The sequence below is a fragment of the Dryobates pubescens genome, chromosome Z (genome assembly GCF_014839835.1).
Source record: "Dryobates pubescens isolate bDryPub1 chromosome Z, bDryPub1.pri, whole genome shotgun sequence".
In the NCBI taxonomy this organism is placed as follows: Eukaryota; Metazoa; Chordata; class Aves; order Piciformes; family Picidae; genus Dryobates; species Dryobates pubescens.
Window position 1 is genome coordinate 42,117,399 of NC_071657.1, and position 23,099 is coordinate 42,140,497.

General features: G+C 44.3%; 1 protein-coding gene across 1 annotated transcript in view; it reads right to left on the reverse strand.

Annotated features, from left to right (window-relative positions):
* Positions 1 to 3,728: 3,728 nt before the first annotated feature.
* The window catches only part of LOC104303252 (uncharacterized), a 35,316-nt gene continuing 15,945 nt past the window's right edge, over positions 3,729 to 23,099 (reverse strand). Inside the window, exons 5-8 of the mRNA XM_054177764.1 lie at positions 21,289 to 21,390; positions 11,761 to 11,871; positions 4,727 to 4,905; positions 3,729 to 3,743 (exon numbers count right to left, since the gene is read on the reverse strand). Coding sequence (XP_054033739.1) covers positions 3,729 to 3,743; positions 4,727 to 4,905; positions 11,761 to 11,871; positions 21,289 to 21,390 — 407 coding nt within the window. The remainder of the gene's footprint in view (positions 3,744 to 4,726; positions 4,906 to 11,760; positions 11,872 to 21,288; positions 21,391 to 23,099) is intronic.

The window sequence follows — 23,099 nt, forward strand, 5'->3', positions numbered from 1 at the left end:
CTCCTCTATTATGAGGCCAAGCTGAGAGTCAGAGTTGCTCATTTTGGAGAAGAGAGGGCTCCAAGAAGACCTTATTGTGGCCTTCCAGTATCAGAAGGGGGCCTACAAGAAAGCTGGTGAGGGAGTTTTTAGGGTGTTGGGTAGTGATAGGGCTAGGGGGAATGGATCCAGGCTAGAGGAGGGGAGATTCAGATTGGATGTTAGGAAGTTCTTCCCCATTAGGGTGGTGAGACACTGGAACTGGCTGCCCAAGGAGGTGGTGGAAGCCTCATCCCTGGAAGTTTTTGAGGCCATGCTGGATGTGGCTCTGGGCAACCTGGTCTAGTGAAAAGCCCTGATCTAGTGAAAAGTGTTCTTGCCTATGGCACCGGACTGGGAACTTGAGGTCCCTTCCAGCCCTGACAATTCTGTGACCATTCAGAAATTCTGCTTTATAATGGTGAACTAACACAATTTACCTGATGGAAGCAAAAGAAAAAGCACTGTATTTCAACATATATTTTGTACTCCATAATGTTTTATATCTGCTTTTTCATTTTGTTTTTCTTTCACAAGTGGACCCTTTGCAAAGACTTTGGTTTTCCATAAAGAAGTTTCATATGTGGGTTTGCGTTTAAGCTTCTATATGGTGCACGGCTTAAGTTTGAGACAGGCTGGAGTGACTAAAAGGTTAGCAGCGATGTGCTATAATAGCATGTCTGGGTAAATGAAATAAATGCAGACAAATACTTGTCTTGATTTAACCTCAGTGTGGTGGTTTTGAGCCTTCACTGGGATTTAAGGGCTCAGATGGGGGCAAGGCTAAGAATCCCTCACCCACATTCCCCTCCTCTTTCCCAATAGAGAGGAAAAGAAAGGGAAGGAGCAAACCCACCAAGAAATAATTTGGATTCGGCTTGGAAGTAGAAAGGTAAAGAATTTTCTTTAAACAATATAGAACAATAACAGGAAGGATTCACAAGGGTAAGGAACAAGGATGGATGGGGAAAAAATAAAAATACAAAACCAGTCTCTTTGAAGAGGCGTGGATTGGCAGGGAGAAGAATGAGGCCTGACCACATGGCAGAGAAGCAGGGAGATAGCAGCAGTCCTCATCCAGGCAAAGGCAGGGGCTGAGAGAGCTAATGGCTGCAGTGTCCTCCTTTTTATAGGCTTGCTGCACAGGGAGGGACAATGGAACAGACTGACTCAGTTTCTCAGGGGGAAAAAACCCCTCCAGGGGGCAGAATGACCCCCCTGCTCCTGCTGGCCATACTGTTCCTGATGCAGGCCAGGATGCCATTGGCCCTCCTGGCCACCTGGGCACACTTCAGGCTCATGTTCAGCCTACCATCAACCAGCACCCCAAGGACCCTCTCTGGCTGGTCGCTCTCCAGACACTCTGACCCCAGCCTGGAGCACTGCATGGGGTTGTTGTGGCCAATGTGCAGAACCTAGCACTTGCATTGTTAAATCTCATGCCGTTGCATGCTGCCCATCTGTCCAGCCTGTCGAGGTCCCTCTGCAAAGCCCCTCTACTCTCCAGCAGATCAACTCCTGCCCCCCGCTTGGTGTCATCCGCAAATTTACTGATGATCGACTCAATGCCCTCATCCAGATCATCAATAACAATGTTAAAGAGCATGGGGCCCAGCACTGATCCCTGGGGGGCACAACTAGTGACTGGCTGTCAGCTGGATGTGGCACCATTCACCACCACTCTCTGGGCTCGGCCCTCCAGCCAGTTCCTAACCCAACGCAGTGTGCTCCCATCCAAGCCATGGGCTGACAGCTTGGCCAGGAGTTTGCTGTGGGGGACAGTGTCAAAGGCCGTGCTGAAGTCCAGGTAGACCACATCCACAGGCTTCCCCACATCCACCAGGGGGGTCACCTGATCATAGAAGGAGATCAGGTTGGTCAGGCAGGACCTGCCCTTCCTAAATCCATGCTGGCTGGGCCTGATCCCTTGGCCATCCTCTAAGTGCTGTGTGATTGCACTCAAGATGACCTGTTCCATAATCTTGCCTGGCACTGAGGTCAGGCTGACAGGCCTGTAATTCCCTGGCTCATCCAACTGGCCTTTCTTGTGGATGGACACCACGCTGGAAAGCTTCCAGTCCTCTGGAACGGCTCCAGTGAGCCAGGACTGCTGGAAAATGATGGAGAGTGGCTTGGTCAGCTCATCTGCCAGCTCTCTCAGCACCCTAGGATGGATCCCATCTGGTCCCATGGACTAGTGGGGATCCAAGAGGCTGAGAAGATCACCAACTACCCCATTCTGGAACAGAGGGGAACTCCACTGCTCCCTGACTCCTGCCAGCTCTGTAGGCCAGCTGTCTGGAAGACACTCTGTCCTGCTAGTAAAAATTGAAGCAAAGAAGGTGTTAAGTACCTCTGCCTTTTCCTCATCCTTTGTTACAACGTTCCCCTCCGTGTCCACCAAGGAGTGGAGGTTGTCCTTGCCCTTCCTCTTGCTATTAATATATTTATAGAAGGACTTTATGTTGTCCTTCATAGCAGAGGCCAATCTAAGCTCCAAATGTGCTTTTGCTTCCCTAATTTTCTTCCTACAAGACCTAGCAACATCCTTACACATTCCATGGGTTGCTTCACCTTTCTTCCAAAGATGATACAACCTCTTTTTTCCCTCAGTTCTTTTAGAAGTTCATTGCCCATTCAGTCTGGCCATCTGCCCCAGCGGCTCATCTTCCAGCACATTGGCACAGCCTGTTCCTGCATCTTCAAGAATTCTTTCTTGAAGTAAGTCTAGCCCTCCTGGACCCTTTTGTTTTTAAGGCGTGTTTCCCAAGGAACCTTCTGAGTTAGTTCCCTAGGTAACCTGAAGTCTGCCCTCCAGAAGTCCAGAGTGGAGGTCTTCTTGCTGCCCCTCTTAGCTTGACTGAATACTGAAAATTCAATTATCTCGTGTTCGCTGGCCCCTAAACACCCTCTGACCACCACATCACCCACCAGCCCTTCCATATTGGTGAAGAGGAGGTCAAGCATAGCCCTACCCCTGGTAGGCTCACACAGCACCTGGGATAAGAAGCTGTCCTCCATGCACTCTAAGAACCTCCTAGTGTGCCTCTTCTCTACTGTGTTCAGCTCCCAGCGGATATCAGGCAGGTTGCAGTTGCCCATGAGAACAAGGTCAGGAGATCTTGAGACGGCCTTAAGCTGCCTATAGAATGGCTCATCAACCTCTTCATCCTGGTTGGATGGTCTATAACAGACTCCAACCAGGATGTCTGCCCTGCTGGTCTTCCCTCTAATTCTCACCCACAAGCACTCAACCCGATCATCCCTGATCTCCTGCTCAATGGCATCTAGTGCCTCCCTGATGTACAGGGCCACCCCTCCACCCCTTCTTCCTTGCCTGTCTTTCCTGAAGAGCCTGTAGCCATCAATTGCAGTGCTCCAGTCGTGCGATTCGTCCCACCATGTCTCTGTGATGGCAACTACATCATAACTTTCCTGCTGTAACAAGGCTTCCAGCTCCTCTTGTTTGTTGCCCATACTTTGTGCATTACTGTACATGCACTTCAGCTGGGCCTCTGGTTTCACCCCTGACTCCAGCTTACCACCCTCAGACTCCTGTCTGGGGGGACTGGTTTCAGCCCCTTCCCCCTTCAAATCTAGTTGAAAGCCCTGTCAATGAGACCTGCCAATTCCCTTCCTAGAGTCTTCCCTTCCTAGAATCAAAGCATAAGGTTGGTATAACTGGAAGAGTTATTTTTCCAGTGCAGTAACTAAGACAAAAATATCTGTGGAAGAAAAGAGAGGATTAAAAAGAAACCTGCTAGTTGAAAGAATTTAAAGAAAATTTGATTAAATAATAATGAATGTAGGAAAATGGGACATTTTCTGCTACCTAAAACTGTTAGATTATTTACCTAACACACTGTCTTCAGAGTGTTTTATCTAACACTGTCCTCAGAGGTACTCAACTGACTGAAAAGTGAAAAGCGTTTCAAAGGCATAAATAGATTGGGATTTTTACATTTCAGGAGGCTGATGAAGGACCTCATAAGGATAAAATCGTGAAGCTTATAGGATCAGTTTCATTATTGTCTTCTGTTTTGTGAACATCATCTTGTTGACTTGATTATGTCAATATTTATTGCAAAACTATGCTACTATGTCTACATAAGTGTGTGTATTCATGTACCTCTATATCCTTCATATACTGAGTTGATGAAAAGGTGTGTGGCCACATTAGAAAAGCAAAAATTATTTACAGTCAAAGACCTGGTGTCATGTTCATGTTCTCATGTTTGGTTTTTTTTTGTTTGTTTGTTTGTGGTTTTTTTATTAAAGGTAAACATTGACGTATTTCATGTATGACATATTTCAGGCCATGTATTTGACTTATGTGTTGAAGGCAAACTAATTTCTGCTTATCTAATCAGCAGACATTTTTGCTGATGCTCTTACTAGGTGATCTAGGAAATTCCATAGAAACTGCATGAGCCTCCTTATGTCTGTTCAATTTACAGACTTCTTGATGATCAGAACTAGAGATTAAATGTGAATCTGTAAAAGCCTGACATTGCCTGTGTCTGTGACTAAGATAACAGGAAGGCAGAATTACTCAACAAGCCTGCTGTATAGCACATACAAAAACAGTTTTAGTGCTGATGCTATTCCATAAATACTACAAGTCCAGATAATGACCTACAAATTTGAGTACAATACTTGAGTACTTCACAAGTATACAGCTTGCTTCCTCATCACCCTCTTTCCTTACCTTCTTGTGTTTGTAATAGTGTAGGTAGCCATTATGTTTCAGCACAAACCACCTCTTTCTCCAACCCTTCAGTATTGCTGACTGTGTTCGTTTATGCAAATATCCTCGGCAGGTAGGTCTGGGGGTGTTAGGGTAACGGCTGATATCTGATCCCACCACCATAGTGAGTATATCAGGACCTAAAATATCATATGAATAACATGAAAACATAGGTCAAAAACTACAGTCCAATCTGTAAATTTTTTTAACATCCCTATAGGGTATGGAGCAGGAAGGCAGTGCTCTATTTCATGATCTTCTCCTCCTAATGTAGCTTCCAGAAGCAGCAATGAGAAAAGCATCCTTCTTTTAATTGGTACTCAGGAATGAAACTAATTTTGTGTTGAGAACTAGCAATGGAGACTGCTGTCATAGAATAGAATAGAATAGAATAGAATAGAATAGAATAGAATAGAATAGAATAGAATAGAATAGAATAGAAAAAAAAAACAGGTTGGAAAAGACCTTCAAGATCATCACGTCCAACCTATCAGGCAACACCATCTAATAAACTCAACCATGGCACCAAGTGCCTCATCCAGCCTCTTCTTAAACACTTCCAGTGATGGTGACTCCACTACCTCCCAGGGCAGCCCATTCCAATGGCCAATTACTCTTCTGTCAAGCACTTCTTCCTAACATCCAGAAGGAGGTGTCCCAAGATGCAGCAGGAAATGGATGCAGGTCCCTGTTAGGAAATGCAAAGTGAAACCCTCACTACTCCCCTCACCTTCCCAGCTGCCTTTGCAAAACAGGTATGGGGCACTGGAAGTTGAGAGTGATGTGACTGGGAAGAGAGAAGACACACCATCTGAGGTGTTGCCTAAAAGCAAAACAGCCTGCCCCCTGCATCAGGACTTGTTCCCTTAAAAAAAAGGAGGAGGGTAACTGTTATTGGTGATTCCATCCTGAGGGGAACAGAGGGCCCCATATGTTGGCTGGATCCTTCCCACAGGGAAGTCTGCTGCTTCCCTGGGGCCCAGGTCAGAGATGTTACCAGAAGGCTGCCTAATCTGGTACAGTCCTCTGATTACTATCCCTTGATAGTTATGCAGGTAGGGAGTGATGATGTTGAAACCAGAGGTCCAAAGGCAATCAAAAAGGACTTCAAGGCTCTGGGAAAACTGGTTGAGGAGTCAGGGGCACAGGTAATTTTTTTAATACCCTTAGTTGCAGGAAGGAATACTGAAAGGAACAGGACAGCAGCTGTAATGAACACGAGGCTCAGAGGCTGGTGCCACCAATAGAATTTTGGGGATTTTGATCCTGGGAAACTTTCTGTTGCACCAGGTCCGCTAGCAACCTATGGAGTACATCCGACCCAGAGAGGGGAAAAATTCCTAGCACATGAGAATACCCTGTCCCACAGAGGGAAAAGGGTTCTAGGAAGGGAATTGGCAGGTCTCATTGACAGGGCTTTCAACTATATTTGAAGGGGGAAGGGGCTGAAACCAGTCCCCCCAGACAGGAGTCTGAGGGTGGTAAGCTGGAGTCAGGGGTGAAACCAGAGGCCCAGCTGAAGTGCTTGTACAGTAATGCACAAAGTATGGGCAACAAACAAGAGGAGCTGGAAGCCTTGTTACAGCAGGAAAGTTATGATGTAGTTGCCATCACAGAGACATGGTGGGACGAATCGCACGACTGGAGCACTGCAATTGATGGCTACAGGCTCTTCAGGAAAGACAGGCAAGGAAGAAGGGGTGGAGGGGTGGCCCTGTACATCAGGGAGGCACTAGATGCCATTGAGCAGGAGATCAGGGATGATCGGGTTGAGTGCTTGTGGGTGAGAATTAGAGGGAAGACCAGCAGGGCAGACATCCTGGTTGGAGTCTGTTATAGACCACCCAACCAGGATGAAGAGGTTGATGAGTCATTCTATAGGCAGCTTAAGGCTGTCTCAAGATCTCCTGACCTTGTTCTCATGGGCAACTGCAACCTGCCTGATATCCACTGGGAGCTGAACACAGTAGAGAAGAGGCAGTCTAGAAGGTTCTTAGAGTGTATGGAGGACAGCTTCTTATCACAGCTGTTGTGTGAGCCTACCAGGGGTAAGGCTTTGCTTGACCTCTTTACAAGCAGAGAAGGCCTGGTGGGAGATGTGGTGGTTGGAGGCTGTCTGGGATCCAGTGACCATGAAATAATTGAGTTTTCACTATGCAGTCAAGCTAAGAGGGACAGCAACAAAACCTCTACACTGGACTTCCAGAGGGCAGACTTCAGGTTACTCAAGGAACTAACTCAGAAGGTACCTTGGGAAACAGCTCTTAAAAACAAAGGTGTCCAGGAGGGCTAGACTTACTTCAAGAAAGAATTCTTGAAGATGCAGGAACAGGCTGTGCCAATGTGCTGCAAGATGAGCTGCTGGGGCAGATGGCCAGACTGAATGGGCAATGAACTTCTGAGTGAATTAAGGGGAAAAAAGAGGGTGTGTCATCTTTGGAAGGAAGGAGAGGTTTCTCGCAAAATGTTTAAGGATGTTGCTAGGTCATGAAGGGAAAAAATTAGAGAGCCAAAAGCCCATTTAGAGCTTGGACTGGCCACTGCTGTGAATGACAACAAAAAATCCTTTTATAAATACATTAATGGAAAAAGAGGGGCAAGGACTACTCCTTAGTGGGCATGTAGGGGAATACTGTAACTAAAAATAAGGAAAAGGCAGAAGTACTTGACACCTTCTTTGCCTGAATTTTTAATAGCAAGATAGGTTCAGACGGCTGGCCTAAAGAGCTGGCAGATGGAGTCAGGAAGCAGTGGAGTTCCCCTATAATCCAGGAAGAAGTAGTTAGAGACCTGCTTAGCCGCTTGGATCCCCACCAGCCCGTGGCTTGGACAGCAGCACTCTGTTCTGGTTAGGAACTGGCTTGGAGGGCTGGTCCCAGAGAATGGTGGTGAACAGTGCCACATCCAGCTGGCGGCCAGTCACTAGTGGTGTTCCCCATGGATCAGTTCTGGGTCTCATCCTGATCAATGCCTTTACTGATGATCTGAATGAGGGTATTGAGTCCATCATCAGTAAATTTGCAGATGACACCAAGCTGGGGGCAGGTGTTGGTCTGTTTCAGAGTAGGAGAGCTCTCCAGAGGGACCTTGACAGGGTGGACAGATGGGCAGAGTCCAAGGGCATGAGATTTAACAAATCCAAGTGCCAGGTTCTACAGATTGGCCACAACAACCCCATGCAGTGCTACAGGCTGGGGTCAGAGTGCCTGGAGAGAGGCCAGGCAGAAAGGGACCTGGAGGTACTGGTTGATAGTAGGTTGAACATGGGCTAGCAGTGTGCCCAGGTGGCCAAGAGGGCAAATAGCATCCTGGCCTGTATCAGGAAAAGTGTGGCCAGCAGGAGCAGGGAAGTCATTCTGTCCCTGTACTCAGCACTGATTAGGCCACACCTTGAGTCCTGGGTCCAGTTCTGGGCCCCTCAGTTTAGGAAAGAGGTTGAGTTGCTGGAATGTGTCCAGAGAAGGGCAACAAAGCTGGTGAGGGGCTTGGAGCACAAACCCTGTGAGGAGAGGCTGAGGGAGCTGGGGTTGTTCAGCCTGGAGAAGAGGAGGCTCAGAGGAGATCTTATTGCTGTCTATAACTACCTTAAGGGAGGTTGTAGCCAGGTGGGGGCTGGTCTCTTCTCCCAGGCAACCAGCACCAGAACAAGAGGACATAGTCACAAGCTGCACCAGGGGAGGTTTAGGCTGGATAGCATAGCATAGCATAGCATAGCATAGCATAGCATAGCATAGCATAGAATAGAATAGAAAAGAATAGAATAGAATAGAATAGAATAGAATAGAATAGAATAGAATAGAATAGAAAAGAAAAGAAAAGAAAAGAATAGGATTAACCATGTTGGAAAAGTCTTTCGAGATCATCGAATCCAACCTATCTTACAACACCATCTAATGAACTTATCCAATGGCACTAAGCTCCCCATCCACTCTCTTCTTAAACACCCCCAGTGATGGTGACTCCACCACCTCCCTGGGCAGCCCATTCCAATGGCCAGTCACTCTTTTTATGAAGAATTTCTTCGTAACATCCAGCCTAAACCTCCCCTGGTACAGCTTGAGACTCTGTCTGGACATAGTCATCTGCAAATTTATGCATGATGGACTCAATCCCCTCATCCATATCATCAATAAAGATGTTAAAGAGCATGGGGCCCAGAACTGATCCCTGGGGGACACCACTAGTGACTGGCTGCCAGCTGGATGTGGCACCATTCACCACCACTCTCTGGGCTCGGCCCTCCAGCCAGTTCCTAACCCAACACAGTGTGCTCCCATCCAAGCCATGGGCTGGCAGCTTGGCCAGGAGTTTGCTGTGGGGGACGGTGTCAAAGGCCTTGCTGAAGTCCAGGTAGCTTACATCCACAGTCTTCCCCACATCCACCAGGCAGGTCACCTGATCATAGAAGGAGATCAGGTTGGAGAGACAGGACCTGCCCTTCCTAAATCCATGCTGGCTGGGCCTGATCCTTTGGCCATCCTCTAAGTGCTGTGTGATTGCACTCAAGATGACCTGTTCCATCATCTTGCCTGGCACTGAGGTCAGGCTGACAGGCATGTAATTCCCTGGTTCCTCTTTCCGGCCCTTCTTGTGGATGGGCACCATGTTGGCCAGCTTCCAGTCATCTGGGACCTCTCCAGTGAGCCAGGACTGTTGAAAAATGATGGAGAGCAGCTTGGCCAGCTAATCTGGCAGCTCTCTCAGCACCCTAGGATGGATCTCATGCAGTCCCATGGACTTGTGGGGATCCAAGCAGCTGAGGAGATCTCTAATTATCCCCTCCTGGAACAGAGGGGGACTCTACTGCTCCCTGACTCCATCTGCCAGCTCTGTAGGCCAGTTGTCTGGAAGACAACCTATCTTGCTATTAAAAATTCAGGCAAAGAAGGTGTTAAGTACTTCTACCTTCTCCTCATCTTTAGTTATAATATTCCCCTCCATGTCCACCGAGGAGTGGAGGTTGTCCTTGCCCCTTCTTTTGCCATTAATATATTTATAAAAGGATTTTTTGTTGTCCTTCGCAACAGCGGCCAGTCTAAGCTCTAAATGGGCTTTTGCCTCTCCAATTTTTTCCCTGCATGACCTAGCAACATCCTTAAACATTTCATGGTTAAAACTCTTAGAACAGTTTTCATGATCTACCTTTGCAAGCAGCATCTTGGGTGCTTGCATTTTGTCAGTTTAGAGAAGTAGTTGGATTTCATTGTCCAAATGGTTGTACATAAACTGAGGTTTATACAAAACTTGCTGAGAGTCCTTGGCCAGCAGGAGCAGGGAGGTCACTGTGTCCCTGTACTCAGCACTGGTTAGGCAGCACCTTGAATACTGTGTCCAGTTCTGGTCCCCTCAGTTTAGGAAAGATGTTAACTTGCTGGAACGTGTTCAGAGAAGGGCAACAAAGCTGGTGAGGAGTTTGTAGCACAAACCTGAGGGAGCTGGGGTTGCTTAGCCTGGAGAAGAGGAGGCTCAGGGGAGACCCTCTTGCTGTCTGCAACTACCTTAAGGGAGGTTGTAGCCAGGTGGGGGCTGGTCTCTTCTCCCAGGCAACCAGCACCAGAACAAGAGGACACAGTGTCAAGGGGAGGTTTAGGCTGGATGTTAGGAAGAAATTCTTCATAGAAAGAGTGATTGGCCATTGGAATGGGCTGCCCGGGGAGGTGGTGGATTTGCCATCACTGGAGGTGTTTAGGAAGAAACTGGATGGGGTGCTTGGTGCCATGGTTTGGTTGATTAGATAGTGTTGGATGATAGGTTGGGCACAATGATCTCGAAGGTCTCTTCCAACCTGGTTTATTCTATTCTGTTCTATTGTATTGTATTGTATTGTATTGTATTGTATTGTATTGTATTGTATTGTATTCTTTTCTATTCTATTCTAAGTACTTTCAATCTCTCTTTTCTCTACATATGCTCTTAAGAATTCCTTTCTTTGTGTTAGGGTCTATTAACCGTTCCTGCTATTGGTGTCCCTCACTGAGGGGCTGATGGATGCTAACCATGTGTTGAAGTGTCTACTTAATATGCAAGAGGTAAGTACTCAAAGGAGATGTTAGTTTGCAAGACTGTGTAAAAACATGTTATTGTTATCAATGAGGAACAATTTCCTGATGCTGTGGCTTTGATGTTAAAGGCTTGAAATTCTGATTATAGCAGAATTATTACACTTCAGAGAAGGCGTCAAATATGTTGAAAGAGGATTGAGAAGTGTGATTATGACAACACTTTTATTTGCAAAATATTTGCTGGATTTCTCTTGGGGTCATTTGACTTTCTGAATACTGCTTGTGTGCCAAGATTTACACCAGAGGATGTTCCCTGAGGGCTTAAAATTACCAATTGATCAAAGATTTAGCTACTTAAAGACTGGACATACTCTTAAATATAACCGTGTGAATGACACCTCTATAAAGAAGTGGCAAGTTAAATTTTTCACTGTATTGAAGAAACTTTGTAATTTATTGAATTTCCCATAAGCCCTCATCAGAACCATATCTGCAATTAAGAAAAGAAAGACAATAAACTAACTTTCAGGATGCAAACATGGGGTTTAGTCATCACAAATCTAGGAAGAACATGTGCAGTTACTATCACTGCCCCCTTGCTTCCGTGTTGCTGCAAAAAGGGTTCCTCATAATCACTTCGCTCTCCTGATTAGTCTTCAGATATTGGTGACACAGAAATAACTACTGAGTGCTCTGAAGCACACAGTGAAGTCTCTCAATGAGGAAGCATAATGCATAAATGAAGTATTTGTATCTCTGCCGTCACTTTCAGGACTCACTCAGGAGAGCCAAAAGCAGTACTCTTATGCACTATTTGAGGAATACTTTGTATGTCTATTTTCTTCTGTATTCCTAGCAAGGTATATCTAAAAAAGTGACTTAGGCACTTCTATGCTACTAAATATTAATGGGTTAAGTTGCTAAAATAATATTTCTGTTTCATTCATCACTCAGCTTGCTTGGATGTATTTGAAGATGTGATCTCAAACCTACCTTTCCTTGCCAGATTGGCAGCCTCTGAATGTGGCATGCTGGTGACATCAGTTCCATTGACTGCAATCAGAATATCCCCAACCTGAAGCCCTGCTTCTTCAGCTGCACTGTCTGGATAAATAAATTAAAAAATAAATGATTAAGAGTTAGGCTATCAGGCTTTTGTATGAGATAAAGCTTTTCCAGTACAATAGCTACCTGTCCAACCAGTCATGAATTATTCTTTGGGATCTTTGAGATGTCAACTTTTAGGCAAAGAAAGTTTTTCTGAATAACCCATTAGCTGTCTGAAAGTGAACCTTCAGTATTTGGATACTGGTTCAACACTACATAATTACTGGGAAGGAAGAAATTTTGTTAATAATGCCCTTTGGACTTAAGTAATTTGAGAGGCAAATAGGTATTTCAGTATCTGAGAGTTTTGACTTAAGTACAAAGATCTGGTGCAATCTTCAGTAAAATTAATAAAGAAAACATCTATTATTCTGCTGTGTTTTGAGTTTTAGACCAAAAGACTACTTTATGTTTCTCTTTTTGATTAACAGAATTTGGCTACAGTATCTTATGAACTTTGTCTTTAGAAGGAAATAACATAGTAAGTCAACAAAGTGAATGAGAGACTGGATCAAGTTTCTTAATATATCAAACTTTATTTATTTCCTAACTGTTGCAAATCACATGCCTTCCTAGTAAAACAGGGCTCTGACACATGCCAGAGAAGAATGGAGGCAAAAGAGGGAAACTACATAAGGCAAATTATGCTCCATTCATGGGCAGCAATACACAGATACTTAAAACCCAGTAAAAAATTTAGTGGACATAGTTTTTTTTTCCTTCTCATTTATAATTAAGCATTTCTAATGTGCTGTGAAAAAAATTGCCTTTGACAATATTTTTCCATGTCCATACTACCTAACGCATATATTTAAATACTGTGCAGTGCATATGGTGCAGCCTCACCTCTGTGCCCAAGAAGACCATAGAACAGATCTTCCTGGAAGCTATGCTAAAGCACATTGATGACAGGGAGGTGATTTATGACAGACAGCATGTCTTCACCAAGGGCAAGTCCTGCCTTACCAACCTAGTGCCTTTCTACAGTGGAGTGACCACATCAGTGGACAAGGGAAGGGCAATAGATACCATCTGTCTGGACTTCTGTAAAACCTTTGACACAGTCCTCAACAACACTCTTCTCTCTAAACTGGAGAGATGTGGATTTGATGGGTGAACTCTTCAGTAGATAAGAATTGTTTGGATGACTGCATCCAAAGTGTAGCGCTCATCAGCTCAATGCCTAGCAGGAGACAGGTGAGTAGTGGTGTTCATCAGTGGTCTGTACTGGGACCAGTGATGTTCAATATCTTCATCAGTGATGGTGAGATATATGGACAGCGAGACTGACTGCAGCCTCAGCAAGTTTGCTAATGATACCAAGCTGAGTGGTGTGGCTGACAAGACTAAAGGACAGGATGCCACCTAGAGGGTCCAAGACAGACTAGAGAAGTGGATGCACGAGAACCTCATGATGTTCAACAAGGCTGAGTACAAGGTTCTGCATCTGGGTCAGCACAATCCTCATTATCAATACTGGCTGGGGGATGATGAGATTGAGAGCAGCTCTGCAGAAAAGGACCTGGGGGCACTATCATGAGAAGCTGGACATAAGCCAATAATGTGCACATCAGCCCAGAAGGTCAGTTGCATCCTGGGCTGCATCAAAAGAAGCATGGACAGCAGATTGAGAGAGGTGATTCTGCCACTCTACTCTGGTGAGACTTCACCTGGAGTACTGTGTCAAGCTCTAGGACCCTCAAAACAGGAAGGACATGGGCCTGCTGGAATGGGTCCAGCAATGGGCTGCAATGATGATCAGAGGGCTGGAGCACCTCTCCTACATAGACAGGCTGGGAGAGTTGAGGTTGTTCAGCCAGGAGAAGAGAAGGCTCTGGAGTCACGTTGTAAGAGCATTTCAGTATCTGGAGGGGACTTGTAGGAATGCTGGGGAGTGAATGTTCAGAAGGGCATGTAGCAAAAGGGGCAATGGCTCTAAACTAGAGCACGGTAGGCATATGAAGGAAGTTCTTCACAATGAGGGTAGTGAAATCCTACAACAGGTTGCCTGGGGATGTGGTGAATGCCCCATCCCTAGATACATTCAAAGTTGAATTTGATGGGGCCCTGAGCAACCTGATCTAGTTGGAGATGTTCCTGCTCACTTCAGAGTGGTTGGACAAGATGACCTTTGAGGGTCCTTTTGAATCTGATGCATTCTATGATTCTATTACCATGTAGTGTATTTCTGAGCATGCTTAGAAATTGTAGAGAAAACTAAAAGCTTAATAATAAACTGGCAGGAAGAAAAATGCTTCATCCTCATGTATTTTACAAATAATTTACAGATGCCAGCACATTTTTGTTTATGCTGGCCTTGAGGATCTCATAGAAGACTCTTGGATAATAAGTGGTCTTCAAAATACTACTAAAATAATCACATTCACTACAAAAGACCTTATGATCATGGAGACCTTAAGATCATAGAGTTCAAATATAACCTAACATCTGCCTGCACACAGCTGTTACATCATGTCCATCCAACTGTCTTTTAAACACCTTCAGAGATGGTGATTTCAGCACTTCGCTGGCAGCCCTTCTGGTGCTCAGGTCTGTGGTAACAGCCCAGTGGCATGGCATCAGCTGCTTCAGCGTATGGGCTAAAGGGCTTTTTGTGCAGAAAGTGGACCAAAAATGCAGGTTTTACACTGAATTGCACTTTACTGAAGTGCAGCAGTGAAAGGCTTTTGGAAAATAACTGTTTCCTAATATCTAACCTAAACCTCTCGTGGTGCAATTTAAGGCCATTTCCTCTTATCCTATTGCTTATTACCTGGAAGAAGAGGCTGGTCCCCACCTTATGGCAACATACTTTGAGGTAGTTCTAGAAAGCAATGAGGTCTTCCCTCTGCCTCCTATTCTCCAGGCTGAACAACCCCAGCTCCCTCAGGTGCTTCTCACAGGACCTGTATTCAAGACCACTTGCCAGTCTCACTGCCTTTTGTGGACATGATCCAGCACCTCAGGGTCCTCCTTGTAGTGAGTGGCCCAAAACTGAACACAGTATTCAAGGGGTAGCTACTTTTCCCCAAGCCTGTAGCATTGCATGGGGGTTTTGTGACCAAGATGCAGGACACAGCACTTGGTCTTGTACAGCATTTGCTGTACAGCTGGACTCAGCTCACTGATCCAGCCTGTTATGGCCCCTCTGCAGAGCCTTCCTCACCTGCAGCAGATCAGCACTTCTGCCCAGCTTGGTGTCATCTGTAAACTTATTAAGGGTGCACTTAATCCCATTGATAAAGATGTTAAATAGAACTGGTCTCCATACCCAGCCATAGGGAACACTGTTTATGACCGGCCGCCAACTAGATTAAATTTTGCCCACTACCACACCTTGTGTTCATTCAGCCAGCCAGTTTTTGACCCAACAAAGAGCATGCCTGTCCAAACCATGGTGTGGTTGTTTGAGGCTGTGCCTTTAAGAACAAGCAGCGCTGGGACACACTGGCTAAATGTTTTTGGTACTAGAAGCAAAACATTCTGATATTCTAAATGAATTTCATTGGTTGATAGACAAAAACGCAGCTTTGGATTGTGAAGCAGTTGGAATTTTATTTTTTCCTCAGTTTCATTGGGGAGTTGGGGGAGTTTGGGAGTTTCAGCCTGTTCTCCCTGCCTGCTTCTCTGCGAACTGCTGGAGTTGGCCTTCAGATAAGCAAAAACTAATCCTGCATGGGCTTTTGAAGCTTACTAACAATTCTTTTCCTTAGTAACTTGCCTTTCTCTCTCTCTAACCCCTTTTTGGGGAAAAAAGGGAGGTAGGGGGGGAGAGAGGGGGTTCCAAGGAGGGGATCCCTCCCTTGGGGAGGGATTTTTGTTGTGTTATTTCTCTTTGCTGTATATTTCTGTGTATATATTGTAAATACCTGTATATATTGTGTTATATATAACCTGCTTTCCATATATGCTTGTAAATATATAGCTTGCTCTTTCGACTGGGCTAGTTGTGGTTTCTTACTCTGTGGAGGAGGGAGAGCTAAGCCCTCTCTCAACCTACCACATTATTGGCTGCCCAACTCGGGGCTTGGTAATAAATTAGTTTGATTTATTGCTTGCTTGAGTTGGATGAGCAAACATGAAGGTGTTTTGGATTTTTAAGTAATTGATCTTCTCAGTCTTCAGTGTATTGATCTACAAGTATTGCCTGGGTATGATTATCGATCAGATAGGTAAATATATAATGCAAAAATTGTATTTGTGGTTTAAGTACAAGATTCAGATCCTATATGATCGGTGCCTGGAATACTTTTGGGTGAAAAAATACAGGAATGTTACATCAAGCACACTCCCTATTGAGATAAAGGAGTTTAAGATTCCAGTTGGTGAAAGGGTAATTTTGAGTGATGGCTGGGATCCAAAGCTGATTTTTCTCAATGTGTGTAATCCTGCTGCTGGTGATAAGTAATGTGTATTTGTTGGTAGCGCTGTACCGGGAGAAAAAAGTGTCTAAGGCATGTTTTGTTACAAAACGGAGGGTTAATAGACGAAAACACCACCCTGGCTCTGTTTTGGAAACATCCAGTGATGATGATAATGGAGAATCTGCGTCAGTTAAAGATAAAGCTAAAAAGTTAATTGGAAAGGCAGCTCTGAATGGCAGTGTTGATGATTCTGGCAAGCAGCCAGGGACTGCAGCAGCCCCAAACATGGCAGCTCCCGTATCCCCGTTAGCCACCATTAATGAGGCAAAGTCATTTCCTCCTTCCTCCATGGCAGGAGCGGAAGCGTCCTCCAAAGCAGCTAATATGTCTCAAAGCCTATCAGCTTCTGATAAGGCAGCTGGAAACCCAAACACAGCTCCAGCAAAGCAAGTAGCAGTTTTAACAACAAGGAGGGGTAAGCCTAAAGCTGATTCAGGAGCTGATGGGGATGCACAGCAAGGTTCTTCTGCTGGGGAGGAAGAGAAAATTTGTCTTAAAAATATAGCTGAGTTATTGAGATCATCAGAGGATCAAGATGCATCTCTTCGTAGGACAGCAGCTAGTGGTGATGCTTCTCAGCTTAAAGGGATCCTTGAGAGAGTGACAGAAAGGTTGTTGGGACCACAAGTTGAGGAAGAGGAGGCAAAGGAGCAAGAAGAAGATGACATAACCGACTGCTCTTCACCGCATGAGGAATTGCGAAATGTGCGAAAAGACTATCTCAGAGCAGATAAGGAGCCAGTTCTCGCTTGGCTTGGTAGATGTTATGATACAGGTGCTCCAGCTCTAATGGTTGGAGACAAGTCAGCAGCTCAGCTAGGAACTCTCTCAAAGGATAATGGAATAGATAGACATCTAGGCAAGGCTCTCGGTAAGGTTAATCTGTGGATACGCCTTTTAATGGCGGTTCTCATGAGATACCCTTCCCGAGATGATCTTCCATGGAATCCTAAGCCCTGGACTACCATAGATGAAGGAATTAAGCGTCTGAGAGAATTTGCTGTTAGAGAGATACTCTATGGTGAACATGAATCTCTGAATCCTGATGATGTTCCTGTAGGAAATGGTCTTGCTAAAAAGCTCATCAAGCTTGCTCCTTCTAATTATGCAAACATTCTGGCAAGCAGAATTGTAGCAAGAAATTATGGTGGAGCTCCTCCTACGGTTGGCCAATTCACTGATCAATTGAGGCAATTGGATGATAGCATGACACGTGTTTCATTGGTTTCAGCCATTGAAACTCTGTCTGGTGAAATAAAGAATTGCATGAAAGAGCTGAAGGATGAATTTAAAAACACCATAACCCAATTGGCACAAAGAGATAATTCCAATTCTTCTTCCAGGTGGATACAGGTTTCATCTGTGAGGAACAGACATCCTCCAAGGAGGTCATTCCAAAACAGATCAAACCAAAACAGACCACCAAGGCAATCACGTAGGACTATTTGGATAACTCTGCGTGATCAGTTTGGTGAGAACATGAACAGATGGGATGGTCAACCAACTTCTAATCTTTTCAGGAGACTGAGAGAACTGCAAAGTGGCAGAACCCAAGGTGGCAATACCAGAAGGGTAGCTGTTACTTCCACAGTTCCCCAGGACAACTCTAGTAGCTCCAACAGTGGCTTCAGTTCTAACACTGCACAGTGTGCTCGTTGCAGCTGTGGACATGTTCCCCATAACTAGGGGTGCCCTGCCTCCCGCCAGGGGGAGGAGAGGGGTAATAGAGATAACAGAATCTATTGGGATGTGCACATCCAGTGGCCTGGCACTTCACAATTTCAGAAGTACAGGGCCTTGGTTGACACAGGAGCTCAGTGCACCATAATGCCATCAAATTATCAGGGATCAGAGTCTATAACTATTCTGGGAGTCACTGGTGGATCTCAAGAGTTAAGTAAGGTGGAGGTTAATATAAGCCTAACTGGTAAACAATGGAGGAAGCATACAGTTGTGACCAGACCTGATGCACCTTGTATTTTGGGAATTGATTTTCTGAGAGAAGGGCTTTTCAAGGACCCTAAGGGTTACAAATGGGCTTTTGGAGTAGCTTCTGTAGAAACTGATGGACAAAAGCTGAAACTGTCTGCTAGACCTGAACTTTCTGATGAATCTGCAGTTGTGGGACAACACAAGATTCAGGACATTAAATTGCCAGTTGCTTCTCGGACTGTGCATCTCAGACAATACAGAACCAACCGTGACTCTTTGTTGCCCATTCAGAATCTGATTCGTCAGTTGGAGAGTCAGAAAGTCATCAGCAAAACTCATTCACCTTTCAACAGTCCAGTGTGGCCTGTGTGAAAGCCGAATGGAGACTGGCGTCTGACAGTGGACTACCGAGCCCTGAATGAAGTAACACCACCTATGAGTGCAGCAGTACCAGACATGATGGAACTCCAGTATGAGCTGGAATCCAAAGAGGCCAAATGGTATGCTACCATAGACATTGCTTCTCTATTGTGGCCATTTGACACTGTGCCTTTAAGAACAAGCAGTGCTGAGACACTGGCTAAATGTTTTTGGTACTAGAAGCAAAACATTCTGATATTCTAAATGAATTTCATTGGTTAATAGACAAAAATGCAGCTTTAGATTTTAGAGCAGTTGGAATGTTTTTTTCCTCAGTTCAGTTCGGTTTGGGGAGTTGGGGGGAGAGTTTCAGCCTGTTCTCCCTGCCTGCTTCTCTGCGAACTGCTGGAGTTGGCCTTCAGATAAGCAAAAACTAATCCTGCATGGGCTTTTGAAGCTTACTAACAACTCTTTTCCTTAGTAACTTGCCTTTCTCTCTCTCTAACCCCTTTTTGGGGAAAAAAGGGAGGTAGGGGGGGAGAGAGGGGGTTCCAAGGAGGGGATCCCTCCCTCGGGGAGGGATTTTTGTTGTGTTATTTCTCTTTGCTGTGTATTTCTGTGTATATATTGTAAATACCTGTATATATTGTGTTATATATAACCTGCTTTCCATATATGCTTGTAAATATATAGCTTGCTCTTTCGACTGGGCTAGTTGTGGTTTCTTACTCTGTGGAGGAGGGAGAGCTAAGCCCTCTCTCAACCTACCACACATGGACAGCCAGTTTGTCCAAGAGGATATTGTAGGGAACCTTGTGCACAGCATTACTAAATTCCAGGTACATGATATCCATCACCTAACTCCTTTCCCAGTATCCTTATGCCCCTTTGAGACAGGTGCACCTCATATGTGGTCACTAGATGTGGTGATGTGTAAAGTGACCTGTGATTAAAGGATGCAAAATCCCTCCTGCTACACCAGTCTTGGAGCCAGGCATTGATTTGATATCTCTTCCTGATCTTTCCCTCATCATTTCTTGCAATTGGGATAGAGGAGAACATTACTTATGCTCCTGATCCCTTCATCAGCTGTCCCAAATCCCTGAAGCCCCTCTTCATAGCCCTTGGGTATGAAGGTAACTGATCACTTCCCACCTGAAAGATCAATAGTGAATAGTTATCAGAGAGATGTACTACAGCAGGAAGCCTCTTTCTTACATCTTTGACATTGGTCCCAAGAAGACAGCAGATTTCCTTGAAAAGTGGGTCTCATTGGCATATTGGTCCTTCCACTCCCTTCAAAGGTGAGTCACCATCTTTTTTTCTTTAAGGAAGTGGGTTTAATGTGAGCTGGAGTATGATTGGGCCCTGAAGACACCTCTAAGTTGGGTGAACTGCCATTTTTGTCATTGTTTGTGACCTCTTGCAGAGCACTGTACCTGTTTTGCATGAGGACTTGGGAGGGGAGGGGTTGGTTTCAGGAGGAACATGCTTGTGACAACTGCTGCATTGGGCAGGGACTTGTTGCTGTTGTCCCCCATCCTCTAAGTTACCAAAATCAGACAGGCAGAGAAAGGACAGGAAGTCCTTCATGTTGGGATCTCTCTCTGCGGATTGCTGCTAATGTCTCACCATGTAGCCAAAAAAGGATATAGATGCAATTTTTATTTCATAGTGGAATTTATTGATGACCCTATCTAGTAGCTCAGCCAATAGTTTTTAAAGTGATAGGCTCAGCTAATGGATTCACAAACCTCTGTGTTCACAGGCTTTCCCAGTGTTGTTATGAAGCTGCACAATTGAATATATAGGCTGTTAAAGTAACAGTTATTCTTAGACACCTTTCTAGGGGGCACACAGTAGCATGGTCTAGGATGACATTTTGTTGGTTATATCTGGCTTTTGTAGCAGAAATTTATCCTGTAACTTCTTCTAATTCTCGAATTCTACTGTGTAGAACTTCTGTGATACAGGAAACAGCACAAGTAATATGGTACACTTGGGTGAACCAAGGTTTTATGAGCAGCTAAATGATTCTGATTTCCTGTGTCTCATTCTCACAGCTGCTACTGATGAAGCCATTACACACAGAGCTGATGATTTCAGAGACCTTTCAGAGGTGAATTCCAAGATCTCATTCCTGAATATAACTGCCTATGCCATGTTCTTCATCTTTCAGGCATGGTATAGATTGTTTCACTCTAGTAGCATCATCTTACACTTCATGTTTGCTGAAATACATCTGCCACTTCTTTGCTCATTCAGTTTTGTAAGATTTTTCTGGAGTTCCTCACAATCATTGGCTACCCTGCAGAAGCTAACAGCCCACCTGTTAAGAGCTGTCTATGGCTCAATCAAAACATCCAAGAAGTGTCCCCATCAAATCCTCTATTTTATTCTTAAAAGCTTGATGCCGTAAGTTCCATATTTAATATCTGGTGAGAAGCTGGATGCAGACACTTGCATCAACTGGCATGGAAGGTCACATAATAGTGGAGTTCAGTTTACCCACAGTCATACTAGGGCCCTAAAACAGCTTGTCATGAATATTTTAAGGACATATTATTAAACATATTACACTCACTAACTAAGGGAATATAAAATAACATATTACATAGATCATATTTCATTATATTACTAAACATTATATATTTATTTTAATACATTTTGATAGCAGAAGTTAATAATCACAACTCACTTGTGTCAACTTCAGTCACAAGGATAGGCTTTGAGAACTGGATTCTGAAGCCCCAAGGATAATTGCCCGTTCCTTTAGCAATCTTCACCGTTCTTTCACGAACTGCCAAACAAGAAAAAGTACATCCCTTTTTCTCCTCAACTCAACTTAAATTTAACAAGCAGCAGCCTGTTTTAAAAATGGTTTATCTATAGGCACCCACAGTACTGATTCTGCAAATGGCTGGAATGCTTTCAATATCACTCCTAGCTGTGTAGTGCTGACTGTCTGCCAGTGGATACTGCCCTCACCCCAAGACTGATTGATCATTCTTGTTAGGGCAAAGACAGACAGTATCAATGAAGCGTACTTTCATCAGAATTTAAAGTAATTGTAATGAAGGGGAATAGAAGCATTCATACACTCTGCTGGCAGCTTTCTGGGAGAGAAAAGTGCTCCTATGCTCTGTAGGACCGTAGACCTGTAAGCTGCAAGTACAAAATTCACTCAAATTCTAAATTCTAAAAAAAGTGTAAATAAAAAACCCTGCAAGAAATATTTTGGTGGTTTGTTTTTTTTGGTGTGCTTGTTTTGGTTTGTGTGTTGTGGGGTTTTTTTGTTTGTTTGTTTGTTTTTACATTTTGGAAGGTCTCTGTCCTTTGGACACCAAATTTTCTTTTGCCTTAATCTACCCTCGAAAATCACCCTCAGATAAGGGTCTAAATACCTGTTTTAAAGATTACTTTACTAGCAGTCCAATACCTCTCTCAAAGAGCATAAATACTTCAATATCTGCTTTAAATATCTTGATGAATTTCTGGCTTCTCATCTGGAGAAAGGGCAATCAAAATAGCTCTCCAGAATATTCTCATATATATTCAGGGAGATTATTCTTCTGTAGAGATTTATAGAGGATATTTATTTTCTCTCATATTGTGAATAATTTATAAGCCCCAGCAAAGAATTATCTCCTGGAAAGATACAGGGATGTTGCACTTTGTCTTAGTTTTATGAACTGCATTACTTTTCAGTAACTTAACATTTTAAAAGTGAAGAAAAACTTCCCATCTCTCTGCAAAAGTTATTCACTATGTACATTTGTAAAAGAGGGTTTAAACTACAATTAGAACATAGTGTCCAGGACGAGGCATTAACAAGACAGCTGAACTTGTTTGAGCCACTGCCCCTCTCTCCTCCGTCTCTGTTACAGGGTCCAGTTTGAGGGTGAGGAGCCTAAAAGGCAGGCACCAATAGGGCTGCCTGGAGGGGAGTAGAAGCTGAACCCAATCCCCAAGCCTCACATTTCAGAGAGGAGGCAGTATGTGTCAGATGCCATGAGAGAAGGCGTGTGCAGTTTACTCACCACATAAATATTTTTAATTGATTGGCAGGATTTGAATGGCTAATGTACCATTGGGCCATTCAGCTTTCAAAAAGGAATTTATAGGGGAAGACCTCCTATACTTTTTGCTTGTTACACTTATAGCTTGCATGCTCGTCACTCTTATCTCCCCTCTGTTTGTTGATGGGATTCAAGGCAGTGACAAGCACCCTACTTGCAGGTCCTATCTTTAGGGCAATTAGCTTCTGTTATTTTAGTAGCATAGTGCTTGAGTTGGGCCTCCACTACAGCAGCGTGCTCTCTCATTTCCTCTAGTTTGTGCATACCGCCCTTTGGAGTATAATTACAAACTCAAATACCTCTTCATTCAGCAAAAGTTTTGGTAGTAAGAAGCTCATCGGTTTGTGAGTAAAATATGGTATTTTACCTGGTTATTTCTGAGGTTTATAGCTTGTTACCCCCTTGGTTAACTCTGCTGTGAACTCAACGG